The sequence below is a fragment of the Oncorhynchus nerka genome, linkage group LG18 (assembly GCF_034236695.1).
Source record: "Oncorhynchus nerka isolate Pitt River linkage group LG18, Oner_Uvic_2.0, whole genome shotgun sequence".
NCBI lineage: Eukaryota > Metazoa > Chordata > Actinopteri > Salmoniformes > Salmonidae > Oncorhynchus > Oncorhynchus nerka.
In genome coordinates this window covers 58,410,510-58,425,844 of record NC_088413.1, presented here as the reverse complement: position 1 = coordinate 58,425,844, position 15,335 = coordinate 58,410,510, and the positions used below count along the sequence as shown (strand labels likewise).

Genomic DNA, 15,335 nt, shown 5'->3' with positions numbered 1-15,335 from the left:
GTCCTGAGTTTGAGTCTCCATGTGAGCTGAATCAAGGGAAAGCAGTACTCGGGCAAGCAGCATGCCGTCCTTTAGATCAGTGGTTCCTAAACTGTGGAGCGTACCCACAAGGGTGTTATCCCTATACATTTTAGCTAAGTGGGTTAACACATTATTGTGACATGCAGGAAACCTGGTTCGAACCAGTCAGTCACAAGAGCAAGATTAAATAGGGAGTGGAAAGGTTATCCTTAGAAGGGTTATGACAGGGATTTTCAACGATACTCTTATGGGGGCCAAATTCCGTCCAGACAGCTAGGACCCAGGTATCTGGCTGGCCAACCAGACGCACCTAGCTGTCTAACCGGCCAGCCGGACCTAGCTATCTGCTTGGTAGGTAAGTCCGGCCGACCAGAAAGCTAGATTCAGCTAACTTTCTGGAGTTTTCCCCAACCGTATTTATCTTACTTAAGAAATAATTATATTTTTCTAATTTCTCAATCATGCACCTCTAGAAAATATGGTTTTGGCCTTAATTTACAGCTAAAGAAGAACAACTGGAGGCAGAAACAAGGTATTCATTCGCAATCTGTGCCATGTCCATGTTGCAGCAACAGGTGCTGTGCAGGGCCAACCACCTATCCATGACAATGATGAACACTTGACCTGCCCTCACTGTGCTCGCCAGTTTGCCCCAGGTCCAGCAGAACAACATATCCCCAAGTGTCAGAAGAACATCAAGAGCCACCCTCCACCACAGCTGACAAAAGCCAAATCATTTGCAATGCTTCATATTTTTGATGTTTATAAAAAAGCATGCAAAACTAAATACATTTTTGTAGAGCTAAATAACATGTTTGTTCGAAAGAACATCAAGAATTTTGGCTTTTGGAGTAGTTTTTAGCAGGGGCACAACTTTTCGTTTTAGAAGTGGGGAGGGGGGGACATAAGGTCCGAGACAGAGGTCAAACGTTTTCTGTAAGTCTTCACAAGCTTTTCACACACTGTTGCTGGTATTTTGGCCCATTCCTCCATGCAGATCTCCTTTAGAGCAGTGATGTTTTGGGGCAGTTGCTGGGCAACACGGACTTTCAACTCCTTCCAAAGATTTTCTATGGGGTTGAGATCTGGAGACTGGCTAGGCCACTCCAGGACCTTGAAATGCAAAAAATGCAACTTCAGAATGTGGGGACGACGACATTTCCCCCCCATCCCCAGCGAAAGTTGCGCCCCATGTTTTTAGTTTACATACATTATTTTTCACACTGCCTTTGAAAGTGGGGGGAACTAGGGTAAACTTGTAACTATTTAAATGTCACGCCTAATTGTAAATACTAGAAATACTGTGTCTGATACTGCCTAACAAAATGAATGACAGTATGCAAAAGGGTTCAAATGAAATTAATAAAAAAATATATACACTGCTCAAAAAAATAAAGGGAACACTTAAACAACACAATGTAACTCCAAGTCAATCACACTTCTGTGAAATCAAACTGTCCACTTAGGAAGCAACACTGATTGACAATACATTTCACATGCTGTTGTGCAAATGTAATAGATAACAGGTATAAATTATAGGCAATTAGCAAGACACCCCCAATAAAGGAGTGGTTCTGCAGGTAGTGACCACAGACCACTTCTCAGTTCCTATGCTTCCTGGCTGATGTTTTTGGTCACTTTTGAATGCTGGCGGTGCTTTCACTCTAGTGGTAGCATGAGACGGAGTCTACAACCCACACAAGTGGCTCAGGTAGTGCAGCTCATCCAGGATGGCACATCAATGCGAGCGGTGGCAAGAAGGTTTGCTGTGTCTGTCAGCGTAGTGTCCAGAGAATGGAGGCGCTACCAGGAGACAGGCCAGTACATCAGGAGACGTGGAGGAGTCCGTAGGAGGGCAACAACCCAGCAGCACGACCGCTACCTCCGCCTTTGTGCAAGGGGGAGCAGGAGGAGCGCTGCCAGAGCCCTGCAAAATGACCTCCAGCAGGCCACAAATGTGCATGTGTCTGCTCAAACGGTCAGAAACAGACTCCATGAGGGTGGTATGAGGGCCCGACGTCCACAGGTGGGGGTTGTGCTTACAGCCCAACACCGTGCAGGACGTTTGGCATTTGCCAGAGAACACCAAGATTGGCCAATTCGCCACTGGCGCCCTGTGCTCTTCACAGATGAAAGCAGGTTCACACTGAGCACGTGACAGACGTGACAGACGCCGTGGAGAACGTTCTGCTGCCTGCAACATCCTCCAGCATGACCGGTTTGGCGGTGGGTCAGTCATGGTGTGGGGTGGCATTTCTTTGGGGGGCCGCACAGCCCTCCATGTGCTCGCCAGAGGTAGCCTGACTGAGATCCTCAGACCCCTTGTGAGACCATATGCTGGTGCGGTTGGCCCTGGGTTCCTCCTAATGCAAGACAATGCTATACCTCATGTGGCTGGAGTGTGTCACCAGCTCCTGCAAGAGGAAGGCATTGATGCTATGGACTGGCCCGCCCATTCCTCAGACCTGAATCCAATTGAGCACATCTGGGACATCATGTCTCGCTCCATCCACCAACGCTACGTTGCACCACAGACTGTCCAGGAGTTGGCGGATGCTTTAGTCCAGGTCTGGGATGAGATCCCTCAGGAGACCATCCGCTACCTCATCAGGAGCATGCCCAGGCGTTGTAGGGAGGTCATACAGGCACGTGGAGACCACACACACTACTGAGCCTCATTTTGACTTGTTTTAAGGACATTACATCAAAGTTGGATCAGCCTGTAGTGTGGTTTTCCATTTTAATTTTGAGTGTGACTCCAAATCCAGACCTCCATGTGTTGATACATTTGATTTCCATTGATACTTTTTGTGTGATTTTGTTGTCAGCACATTCACCTATGTAAAGAAAAAAGTATTTAATAAGAATATTTCATTCATTCAGATCTAGGATGTGTTATTTTAGTGTTCCCTTTATTTTTTTGAGCAGTGTATTTAGCTTTGTCTGCAGTGTTTGGTTCAACATTGAATTCATTAGACCAAAATGGTTTGTATTTTTTATTTTTTACATGAAGCATAAAACAAAGGTTCCTCTGTGAATGGTGGAAAGTTAGACAACTGTAACATCTTACACCCACTCAATTGTATAGGGTCAGATAAGCCATTGAAACAATGGATTGCAAAAATAAACACAGTATAGGCATAATATCAGCATCAAACAAACTGTATAAAATGCATATCCTATTCTAAAGGCGCATTTTGTTTTATATTTTGTGCACAATTCATCACAACACAATCTTTGGTTTAAAGAGTATGCAAAAGCACTAACGAATAGGGACATATTTTTCTCTTGCATGGACAAAGAAAATTCCACCAGTGTTGTACTGTATCAATAAACTGCAAACTAACCAAAAGAGTTGCAAGCTTATAAGCCATTGGTAAAGGATACTTAAAACCTTACATACACACACCACCCAGAGTAAAGAAATACACCAAATCTGAATATTACACTTTTCACAAATAGTGTAAAAAATTATGATTAAACGAATACTCAAAAACAGGAAAAACGTCATAGAAAAAAAGACAGTATTACCATGAAGTTTACGAAGACAAGCTTTTCTCAAATTCTAGAACTGTTCTCATGACATTAAGTATTACAGAAGGAAGATTGCAATTTGATGGTTAATTTCCTCCACTTTAAATACTAGTTCAAACAAATTCAAGGTTATCATCTTAAGGCAATAAAAAGACAAGTGATTGTCTATAATGAATCAGTAGTTTGAAAAGTGAACCTCACATTTCACATGGCATTTTTGCAGATACAGTATAGCAAGCTGTTCATGAAAGACACAACATTGTAAATACTTAAATGTTCAAACTAAACACATCTTTGGTAAATGTAATATAAAATATACTATATCTGGTATATCTTTCTAAGGCTATATTCGATATGCCTTTTAGTTAGTATTTAGTATTTTGTTTAGAACAGCATCACATATGAAGAACATTGGTAGGTTATCAAAAATAGGGCTCAGGGCTTTCCAGAGGAATGAGCAAAAAACGCAGTACTTTAAATTCACATTGGTTTTAATAACCACAAGAAATAACTGCAAGATAAAACAGGAGGATATATATATCAAAAACAATGGAAGAAAACCAAACGACCTTCTCTCTACAGTAAGCTGTGCCCATTTGTGATCATCAATTCAAATGTGGGACAAAACGCAATCCTAGACCTCAGTTGACAGTAGTCAGTCAGTGACAACATTATCATTACTACCAAAGTATTTACTCATATTTCACATTAGCCTACATAACACTGCAAGAAGTTGGTTGCTTAATGTTGAATCAAGCCAAGATGTCAGTCTGTCTGTGTCCAGATCACAGCAGATCAGTTGCTGTAGGCCTTTTCCTGTCACTGTCACTTAATTATGACTTACAACATGAAAGTGTTCATACAGGGTATCTCTCATGTATATTTATACGTTATCATGCAGATTGGATTATATCGAAGAAATATGATGTAACGCAATGTGAAAAGAAGCGAGACCTCTCTTGCAAGTGGATGAGGTCAGTGGGCATCCATTAATCAGCTAGCTGTTCCTAGTTAAGGAGAACACAATTGACTCTCAGACTATTCATCCCTTTAGTAATTTCTTAAACCTACTTCTCCCTGCCGTTCACCAATGGAACTGGCTTGCTAACATATTCCTCTTCTCAATATGGCCAAGCCACTCCATCTACAGGACCTGTTTGGATGGACTTAACTGCACAGAGCCACCACCACTCACTGCATAGTATAGCACAGATTCCGTTTTTTTTCTCTCACGGATTTGCCCCATCAGATCTGTCCCCGTCATGATTGGAGGCTCCTCCCTGTCCTTCCACAGGCCTGTGACCGGATTGGTGGTTGCAGTTGTTTTCAGTTCCTGCCTCTCGCAGTGTCAGACGGTTGATTGCTGTCCAGAGTCTCTCGTTCTCTTTGAGCTGATCACTGAACTGTTATCATAGAGAACAACACTTGATAACACTTATCTGTCTGCATAGCAATGGATTTGAGCGGTTTTACAGAATAGGGACTCGACTCGGTGTTACTACACAACTTTGCTCACAGGTGCTAGACAGTCTGTAGTGAGTAACGCTTACCTGCTTCTGTAACAACTGGATGGTTGCCTCTTGACGACTGACTGTCTCTCGCAACTGTAAAAGAAAATAGCAACTGTAACAGCATAAGACTGCACCAGACAGTAGTCTGGGAACATATCGCAGCTGCTCGTGTTTGTTCTGTGTGTCTCTGTAGTTGTTGCGGTATGTTCACAGACTACTGTCTGGTGCAGTCTTGTGCTGTTACAATGTGTGTAAGGGCTTATCTTGCACATACCTGTGCTACCTCACTGCTTCCTCTGCAGCAAGTTGGCGCCTCCCCTTTCTTACAGGCTCCTGCCTCCTCAAACCCATTGACCCTGTCACAGCCCATACGAGCAGTCTAAAGAAACAACACTTGGTTAGGTTGAGGCATTGGCATGGGGATGTAGTCAAGTATCGAGGATCCAGACATGCGGTGGTCATTACCGGGAGCTCTTTCTCAGTGGCGGCAGCAGCGGCTGCAGCCTTCAGCTCCTGCAGCTCCTCGTAAGGCAGTGTAACGCTCTCAGGGAAAGAAGGAGCCACTGGGCCAGGCATGGAGCCTCTGAAATCCTCTGGCATCGGGATGAACTCTGCATCCTGGAGCTCCTGTTAGGGAAGATGGACAGGGAGGGACACAAACAACATTCAGTGGCCATAACCCTCTCTGTTTTGGCTTTCATTATGCTTTGTGGTTTTGATTACAAACCTTGCGCAGCCAGAAGGGGCAGGAGCTGTCGCCGGTCTGGTTCGTTATAGACATCATGGAGGTCTCGATGCGTCGCTCGTCTGTGTCGGCCTCCTTAGTGCCCCCCAGGCCCCCTTCACGCAGCCCTGTCTCTGAGCCTGGCTCACTCTCCAGATCCACAGTTGTGGTAGAGGCTTGGCCTAGCCCTTAGTGTGCACCGACAAACACCAGGACACACCACATGGTCAGTACATTACCATACTGGTATAAAACTTTGTACATGTTCACATTGTGAATGTAATGTAACCAGGGAGGGAGGGATAATGTAACCAGAGAGACCATGGCCATCTTACTTACCACAGCCAATTGAAAGTCCACTGCTGTTTGAGCGTATAGTTTTAGAATTGAGAACCTTTTCTGAAACAGAGAACAGAATCAATCAATCTCAACTGTATTTTTCAACAAATGATTAGCTGGTGTTAGAACAGAGGTAAGTGGCTAGTGGCTAACCCATGATGAGAATGGTGTGCCAGCCGCGACAGGAGAGGTCTGGCACATGGTGGAGGGAGCCGAAAATGGGTCGTGGTAAAGCAGGGCAAACCTCCGAGCCAAAGCCCTTGTCAGCGGGCATTCCCAGGCGTCCATTTCCTGCGTTTCCCCAGGCAAAGATCTGATTGTCTGAAAGGATCAGAGAGAAATAATCTATTGGTCCACAGATAATTTGCCAATATCCATCCTTCCAGCACCTGGAAACAGGAATCCTGTTCCTGAGGTGCTACCAGTATTCTCCATAATTTTGAGTCCTACTCATGTAGGTCAGAGGACTCCCAGCTAACAGAATAAAGCAAGAAAAAAAAAAAAAAAATAGAGTGCATTCGGAAAGTATTCAGACCACTTGACTTTTTCCACATTTTGTTACGTTACAGCCTTATTCTAAAATGGATAAACATATTTTTTTTACCAAATCAATCTACACACAATACCCCAAAATGACAAAGCAAAAACAGGTTTTTAAACATTTTTTCAAATGTATTAAAAATAAAAAACAGATACCTTATTTACATAAGTATTTAGACCCTTTGCTATGTGGCTCGAAAATTGAGCTCCCATTGATCATCCTTGATGTTTCTACAACTTGATTGGAGTCCACCTGTGGTAAATTTAATGAGTTGAAAATGTACACACCTGTCTATACAGTTGACAGTGCATGTCAGAGCGAAAACCAAGACATGAGGTCGAAGGAATTGTCCATAGAGTTCCGAGACAAGATTGTGTCGAGGCACAGATCTTGAGAAGTGTACAAATGTCTGCAGCATTGAAGGTCCCAAGAACACAGTGGCCTCCATAATTCTTAAAAAGTTTGGAACAACCAAGACTCTTCCTAGAGCTGGCAGCCCGGCAAAACTGAGCAATCGGGGGAGAAGAGCCTTGGTCAGGGAGGTGACCCAAGAATCCGATGGTCACTCTGACAGAGCTCTAGAGTTCCTCTGTGGAGATGGGAGAACCTTCCAGAAGGACAACCATCTTTGCAGCACTACCAATGAGGCCTTTATGGTAGAGAGGCCAGACGGAAGCCACTCCTCAGTAAAAGGCACATGACAGCCCGCTTGGAGTTTACCAAAAGGCACCTAAAGAACTCTCAGACTATGACAAACAAGATTCTCTGGTGATGAAACCTAAATGGAACTCTGGCACCATCCCTACGGTGAAGCATGGTGGTGGCAGCATCATGCTGTTTGGATGTTTTTCAGCTGCAGGAACTGGGAGACTAGTCAGGATCAAGGGAAAGATGAACGGAGCAAAGTACAGAGAGATCCTTGATGAAAAGTTGCTCCAGAGTGCTCAGAACCTCAGACTGGGACGGAGGTTCACCTTCAAACAGGAAAACGACCCTAAGCACACATCCAAGACAACGCAGGAGTGGCTTCGGGACATGTCTTTGAATGTCCTTGAGTGGCCCAGCCAGAGCCTGGATATGAACCTGATCCAAAATCTCTGGAGACCTGAAAATAGTTGTGCAGCGACGCTCCCCAGCCAACCTGACAGGTTTTGAGAAGAGAAGAATGCAGAGAAGAATGGGAGAAACTCCCCAAATACAGGTGTGCCAAACTTGTAGTGTTTATGCTCTGTACCAAAGGTACTTCAACAATGTACAGAGTAAAGGGTCTGAATACTTAGATAAATGTGATATTTTTATACATTTGCTAAAATGTCTTTGTCATTATGGGGTATTGTGTGTAGATTGATGAGGGGAAAAGCTGTTTGATCCATTTTTGAATAAGGCTGTAAAGTAACAAAATGTGGAAAAAGTCAATGCACTGTAAACACTGAACAGTATATGACAACAACATGCTGCAACAGAGAATGTTCAAGTTTAGTTGTGTTTCTGACCCTTCGTGGCTGCGATGGTGAAGCCATCTCCACAAGACACTTTGCTGACCACCTTCCCCCCGAAAGACCCCAACAGCAGCTGGACACCCTGGTGCTTCTTGAAGTCCTTTACACCCAGCTGACCGTACTTGTTGCACCCAAAGGTCATCAGCCGCCCACGTTCTGCAAAGTCAGAGTTCAATCAGAACCATGTTTTGATATAAAAATCAATATACTTCCCACCTAGCTATCTTAAGATGAATGCACTAACTGTAAGTCACTCTGGATAAGAGCGTCTGCTAAATGACTAAAATGTAAAAAAATATATATATAATAATTGTGGGCTCAAGGAAAGAGACAGGAGAGAGTCTGGTCGCTGTACCGTCAATGGCAGCAGTGTGAGTCTTCCCAGCTGAAATGATTTGGATCTTATACCTGGCCAGTTGCTTGACCAGAGTGAGTGTGGTGGTGTATGGAATCCCCTGGTAGGCCTGACATTGGAAAAGGAGGAAAACTTCAATTCTCCACCATTACTGGTGTTATTCCTTATTTTAAAGGAATGAGAAGAGCCTGTGAGTGGATCTTGGTATGAGGAATGTGGTGCTGTACCTCTCCAGGAAGGTTTTTGAGGCCAGAGACTCCCAGGTTCAGACCCAGCTTGTTCAGATCGTTGTTCCCACAGGCCAGGACTTTGCCAGACTCTGTCAGGAAAAAGGTTCCGTCAAGGCCACAGGACACGGATGAGATAATGGCTCCTTTGGGGATCTCCACCTGTGAACGCCAGACGATACACAACATTATGCTTCCTACTGATTTAAACAGTGGACTCAAACACATTTCCATTCATTTGTCTCGACAATAAAATTGAGACGTCATTGCCCCTTTCTCCATAAGCATGTTTACATGATATGTGTTCAAGCTCTCTGCTGAAAATGAAAGGGCAGGATCTTACTTGCATGGGTGAGTTAAAGTCATCCTCACAGTCCAGGCCAAGACGCCCTGAGGAAAATAACTTAAATGAATTATGTTCCGCATCATCTTAGCGCCATCTACTGGCCAAGATAAGGGGGGACAACGGAAAGGATATGGAGCTTGAGAGAGGCATGGTGGTAGACATGAAGTACTACCTTGTTGCTCAGTATCAATGCTCTGGTACATACCATGCTCTCCACAGCCCCAGGAGTAGAGATCTCCACTGTGGGTCAGCACAACCACATGGTTGTCCCCACAGGACACCTGCCTGACAGGTCGCTCCTCAAAGAAATCCAACAGCACGGGCTCTAGCACCTCCATGCCCTGCTCGTTCTCCACTCCGATACAGCCGTAGTAGTCAGAACCAAACATGTACATCTGGTCCTCATCTGAAACCAAACACATCAACAGCATGTCGTCAAACAAGACCAAATTGTATTGTATGACACAGGGTTGCAAATTGCTGTCTGAATTGTTTATCTCTGTTGTTAAAAAACAACAACAGAGCCCTCCATTTGTTAACATCCTATTCTACTGGCACAGAAGTAGTGCTCCACACAGACACACAACTCACCAGTGATACAGGCGGTGAAATCTGCTCCACACGCGACCTGACGGATGGCCTTTCCCTGGAGCCTCTCCACCTTGCGTGGCTGCCGGTACGATGCCTGGTCTCCATGGCCCAGCTGGCCCACCATCTTGGCCCCGCCTTGGACACTCTAAAATGGAAGCAGGACATCAAAGAGCACATGTTTAATCAACAAAAACAACTTTAAAGTTCTTGTAATGTATTTTCTGCCCTGGACTTAAAGGAACAGCATGGTACTCACAGCCCAAGTGTACAGCTCTTTCTCCACGGTAACCACAGCAAAGTGGGTCTCCCCTGCACAAACATGCTGGGCACCGCTGCCTCCTTTAAAGGCATCCAGTTTCTGGGGTGTGAACTTTCCCCCTCCCCAGAAATACACCTCCCTAGAGCGTGTTGTCACTACAGCAACAGGGCTCTCAGTCACAGTGCTCAACCTATAGACAAGTCACAAAATATCTTAATTAAACAAAATCATCTTACAAATACCACATTTACATGATTAGGTGAGAATGTGTTCAACATACTTTGGTTTTTTCATTGCTGAGTTCAGCAAGGCAACTCTGTCCTCAAGCTCCCTGAAACAAAAAGAGGTTGTTTACACAATGAAAACAGCAGTTTTGATGACGTCTCTACACCTATTTGAACAATCACACAATCTTCTCAATCTTTCAGACATCCCACCACATTCTCTCTCCCATTCACCAGACTCACTGCTTGCGGCAGGAGATGATTGGCTGGTCCAGAATCTCCTCAGCAGTGGGTCTCTTTTCTGGATCCTGCAAATCAATGTATCTTACATTACATTTACCATCCATCACACATATTTCTCCATGTAGAAAATGTGTGGTAATATCGTACATCAACTGATTCCCTACATACAATGTATGCTTAGGGTGATGCTACATTCTATCGCACTGACGATGACAGCCATGAAAGACTGAAATGCCAGTATACCGTACACATTGCTGACGGGTTCCTCACCTGATCTAAGCATTCGTACACCAGCTTGATCAGCGCCGAGGAATACACATCAGAGTTGACCTCCATGGTCCAGTTTCCCTGCACTATCTTCACACACAGGTTCAGCGGATTCTACATGGACACAAGCAGCAACCGTCAACCGGAAATGCATTAAAGTGACATCAACAGAGCATAATCAGCCAATGCCGTGTATTTAACATTAGAACAAATGATAATAGCAGGCAAATGTGTATCAATTAGACAATGGGGGTAAAAGATAAGCAGGGCACATACCGTAGCATCAAATGTTCTGGTCAGAGTTAATACTTCAAAAATGACACAGCCCATAGCCCAGATGTCTGATTTGAAGTTGTACTTCACACCTTGACACAGTTCAGGAGACATGTAGTATGGGGTTCCTACACACTAGATTTATACAGGAAAATGCACAAAAAAGTAACTTAGATGTTATCTATACCTTACACAAAACTAAATGTGAATATGCACAAAACACTTGCAAATAAAAATAGCTTGAGTGAGTCCTAATCAAAGAATTGCAAAACTATGGGTATGACAAATATGCACAGTAAAACATTCAATTGTTCTGACAAAATATTTCATATTCCCATGGATTCTAAAAGGGTATTGCAATGAAAGCTATTTATATTCAAAGCAGCAGACATGCGCAGCCTCATAATATACTCTATGACATATGCTCTCTGCTCAAGGTCACAACAGACAATTAGCTGCACACTCGCTGCTGCCTTTTCTGACGACTGCCTCCATCATACAGAAGTCATGTCCCTGTGGCAGAGTGAACATCAATTGATGAAGCTGACTACAGATACAGCAGTCTTAGGTACACTCAGGGAGAGACATGTAGACCATGCCCACAAAGGGACAGAACAACCACACTGCTCTCAAGTCTTGATTTGGTTGAGTGCTCAGTCTGCCCACCAAATCTGTTAACTGAATGTGATCAGCATACACTCCGTAATAGCTCTGTAATAATCTCTGTAGTAACTATAATGACTGTGAGATCTGAGATCTGCTTGGTCAACGTAAAACAGACCAGCGCAGCTTTCCAGGTTAATACTTCAATGTAACTTACAGTCTCAGCCATGGCAAACTGTGAGTCAAGCTTCTTAGCCAGCCCGTAATCACCCAACTTAATAAGGTTGGTTTTAGTTAGGAAGATATTCAGCGTCTTGATATCCCTTCAAGAGAAGAATAAAGTAGGTCAAAAAATAAAATAGTGACCAGATCAAACAATGGGGACTGTTGTATTAATAACCAACACAGCTTACATACAATACTCATAATCAAAGCATATTGTAGCACAATAAAGGAGTAAAGCCCGGACCCAACCCTGGTATTTACCGGTGCAGGATACCAGCCTTATGAATGTGAGCCACTGCAGAGGCGACTTGGTACAGGTACCATATGACAACCTGGGAGTATTTAAGATGTTTAAGATATTAAAAACTGGTGAGGAAAAGATTAAGTTGAATGTTCACCATTGTTCCTAACTAGGGCAAAGTCAGAGCCATTATGTGTCATTATGTGTCAATACACTCTTACAACATGTTGGGTTTAATTTTCATACCTCCTCAGTGAAGAGTTTCCCCTTCTGTTGGTTGATTTTATCATAAAGATTTCCTCCTGAAATTGAAAAGACAGTTGTTTTTTTCTATTGTTACTGTAAATGCCAGACAATTGGGGCAATCATATTTCAGTTGAGCCAATATCAATATCATTATCCTATCACACAAAATATTATGTTGAATAAAGACATTTCATAATACATCTTTAATATCCCAAAAGTATTCCATACACCAACTCCCAGTGATAAGATGCTGCCATATCTCACCATTGCAGTATTCAAGCTCAATGAGAAGAGTGTCCTTGTCCATGAAATGGTTGAAGTAGGCTATGATGTTGTTGTGCTGTAGGATGGAGAGGATGCTGATCTCGTTTGTCACATCCTTACGCTCTTTATCTGAGAGGCAGTTCAAGTCCACCTCCTTCCACACCACCAGAGAGTTGTCCTGTAGATCGATAAGACAGGGAACAGACAGAGAAAGGTCAGTTCGAGATCAGAAAGACTTTCACTGTGAAGGCTAAAACAAACAACACTCTGAGAGACCTCAGGCAGCACAACTTTACTGCAATGGCCTCCTCAAAGTTAAACAAAATGAACTGTATTCCTTTTATTTTTCTAGTGTGCTACTGCTAATAGAAAATGTAATATGATAATAATAAGATAATAATAACAGATGCTAAAACAGGGTATATCCCTAATAATGTACTATACATGATTTAGGCTCTAATCAAACAAACTGTTATTTCAGCAAGTAAACTAAAAGGTTTAACCTTTACAAAAGGTTGTCGATTTCCTGCTGTTTTCATATAAATACAAACCATACTTTGTCCTTAAACATTGCTCTAGTTGTGCAAAGTTACGAGGATAATGGCAGTTTTGTCAAATGGCTTGAGAATGTAATAAATCTTGCTCTCATGCAAGCATTTCCCACTGGGGTATGAAAACTAAAGTAGACTGTCTCAGAGGCTACTGGCCATGTTTGGTGAGAGATTCACACAGCATGCTGGGGGAAGCTATTGTAGATCACTAATAAACAGGCCTAATAGGTCTTAACAAAACTGTGTGTGTGTGTACAACAGTGGCAGTGACACACACTAGCATATTCCTGGGATCTCTCCAAGAATTATAGAAGTAGATCTTAACCTGCTTACCTCTGTTCGTCTGTATAAGGTTGCTTCGCCGAATGCCCCTCTTCCAAGGATACGGATTGGAATGTAATGTAACTTTTCTTCCTCGCCGCTGTATACTGACGTCGATCGCCCACTGGCGACAGATTCACTCCCAGAATCTGAATATATCGAGGCGTAATGCCTTTCGTAGTCTTCAAGTGACATTTTGAGTATAAGTAAAGCTCGCCAACTATTTACAAATGAATTTCGTAAACAAACTCGTAAAATATATTTCCTTAAAATCCAATTTCGGGGAGTAGAGTTCAAGCTAGGAGTAGGCTAGGCTGCTGCACAGAATATTAAGCAGCAGCAATAGCGTGCAACTGAGTTGCACAAGTGTTGTTGATTTGCTAGCTACAGTTACCAAGTTACCAGGAAATCTTTTGGCCTAGTCTCCTTCGAAACCTTTGGACGTTAACGTTAATGCGCAGTATTACAATAACCATCTCTCCTGATCTGATAATCGTTACTAAGTTGTCTACTGTCTGCAGTTTACCCACTTTACTAACTTTACATTTAGGAAGCTGACAGTACCGCACACTAGACTGTGCCACAGCGCAATAAGGAGTCCATCTTTTCCATGTCCATGCATAGGCAAAGATGGAGAGGCGAAGCGAGAGGCTCAACTCCACCCAAAATCTGTCCTCGCAGGAATACAGCAATTATCAGACCAAGTCAGGATTTTTTGAATGGAAGTCTACGAGAGTGTCGAATTTCTTCAACAAAAAAAGTAATTGCTAATTTACTACGTGAGTCTTATTTGATCGAATATAAGTTTCGTAATGTTTAGGTTGTTACAAATGTACTGATATAAGTTGATAAAAATATATTTTATATCGGTGTCTCCGTTGTTCACACGCGTATCTCCCCTCTCATTGGCTAGAATGTTCACGCTTGAGCTCGCCCCTTCCGCCTGCCGTCCGCTTTTGCGAACATGTATTTCCATTGTCAGAGTGGTTAGTTGACTATCTTGACAATATAATGTGTTCTCTTTTACATAGGCTAGTACCCGGAAACACTCAAGTTAGTTATGCTGCGTTCATAATATGGTAATGGGTGAAAGTAAGGCGGGACGGTCCTGTATGGCTTCCCAGCAAAATAAATAGTGGAGGTACGCGGTACCGGTTAAACGTGAGCCACACAACATGCCCCAAAATCTATAGGCTACACCATAATTTATCATTACGGCATTTCAGGCCCTTTAAAAATGTGCGAATTGACTCGAAACCAGGTGGTGGTATACGCACCAAATTGTGTTGTGGTTTGAGGAGAACACTTATATTTTGACAAGGCAGAGATATTTGGCTGAGACGCTCCCAGACAAGGCGGAGATGAGAGCCTAGACAACAGAGGATGCATCAATTCAGGCTAGTGTAGGCCTAATGACTATCATAGAATGTTATTACAATATACTTAGGTCTTCTGTAACAGATATGTCTTTCCATTCATCAGTGCACTGTTGGGGTTTGGGTGCTGATATTACTTTGTGAGTGGACGAATGTGCGCGGGGGGCCTACAGGAGCGCATTTGTTAAAACTTCTTATGGCTGCAGGGACAGTATTGAGTAGCTTGGATGAAAGGTGCCCAGAGTAAACGGCCTGCTCCTCAGTCCCAGTTGCTAATATATGCATATTATTATTAGTATTGGATAGAAAACACTCTGAAGTTTCTAAAAACGGTTTGAATGATGTCTGTGAGTATAACAGAACTCATATGGCAGGCAAAAACCTGAGAATAAATCCAAACAGGAAGTGGGAAATCTGAGGTTTGTCGATTTTCAACCCAGCCCCTATTGAATACACAGTGGGATATTGGTTATGTTGCTCTTCCTAAGGCTTCCACTGGATGTCAACCATCTTTAGAAACTTGTTTGAGGATTCTACTGTGAAGTGTGGGCTCA

General features: G+C 43.2%; 1 protein-coding gene across 1 annotated transcript; it reads right to left on the bottom strand.

Annotated features, from left to right (window-relative positions):
- Positions 1-3,004: 3,004 nt before the first annotated feature.
- LOC115146225 (serine/threonine-protein kinase Nek9) lies at positions 3,005-14,052 on the bottom strand. The gene is made up of 23 exons (XM_029688172.2): positions 13,418-14,052; positions 12,534-12,711; positions 12,270-12,325; positions 12,044-12,114; positions 11,775-11,880; positions 10,958-11,089; positions 10,685-10,795; positions 10,415-10,479; positions 10,228-10,278; positions 9,945-10,137; positions 9,689-9,833; positions 9,303-9,503; positions 9,095-9,141; positions 8,752-8,913; positions 8,525-8,633; positions 8,164-8,325; positions 6,283-6,450; positions 6,130-6,189; positions 5,794-5,978; positions 5,532-5,693; positions 5,341-5,445; positions 5,106-5,159; positions 3,005-4,958 (listed from the first exon to the last, which is right to left on the bottom strand). The coding sequence occupies exons 1-23, from the start codon at positions 13,598-13,600 to the stop codon at positions 4,785-4,787; spliced, it is 2,880 nt and encodes a 959-aa protein (XP_029544032.1). The 5' UTR covers positions 13,601-14,052; the 3' UTR covers positions 3,005-4,784.
- Between the last annotated feature and the right edge of the window lie 1,283 nt (positions 14,053-15,335).

Bases quoted from the DNA above. Each gene is read 5' to 3' on its own strand.
- LOC115146225 (XM_029688172.2), bottom strand. From the start codon at position 13,600: ATGTCACTTGAAGACTACGAAAGGCATTACGCCTCGATATATTCAGAT. The intron at 9,834-9,944 runs GTGAGTACCATG...CTTCCATTTTAG, and splicing joins AAGAGCTGTACACTTGGGCT to AGTGTCCAAGGCGGGGCCAA. The intron at 9,142-9,302 runs GTATGTACCAGA...TATTTTCCTCAG, and splicing joins CTGGGGCTGTGGAGAGCATG to GGCGTCTTGGCCTGGACTGT.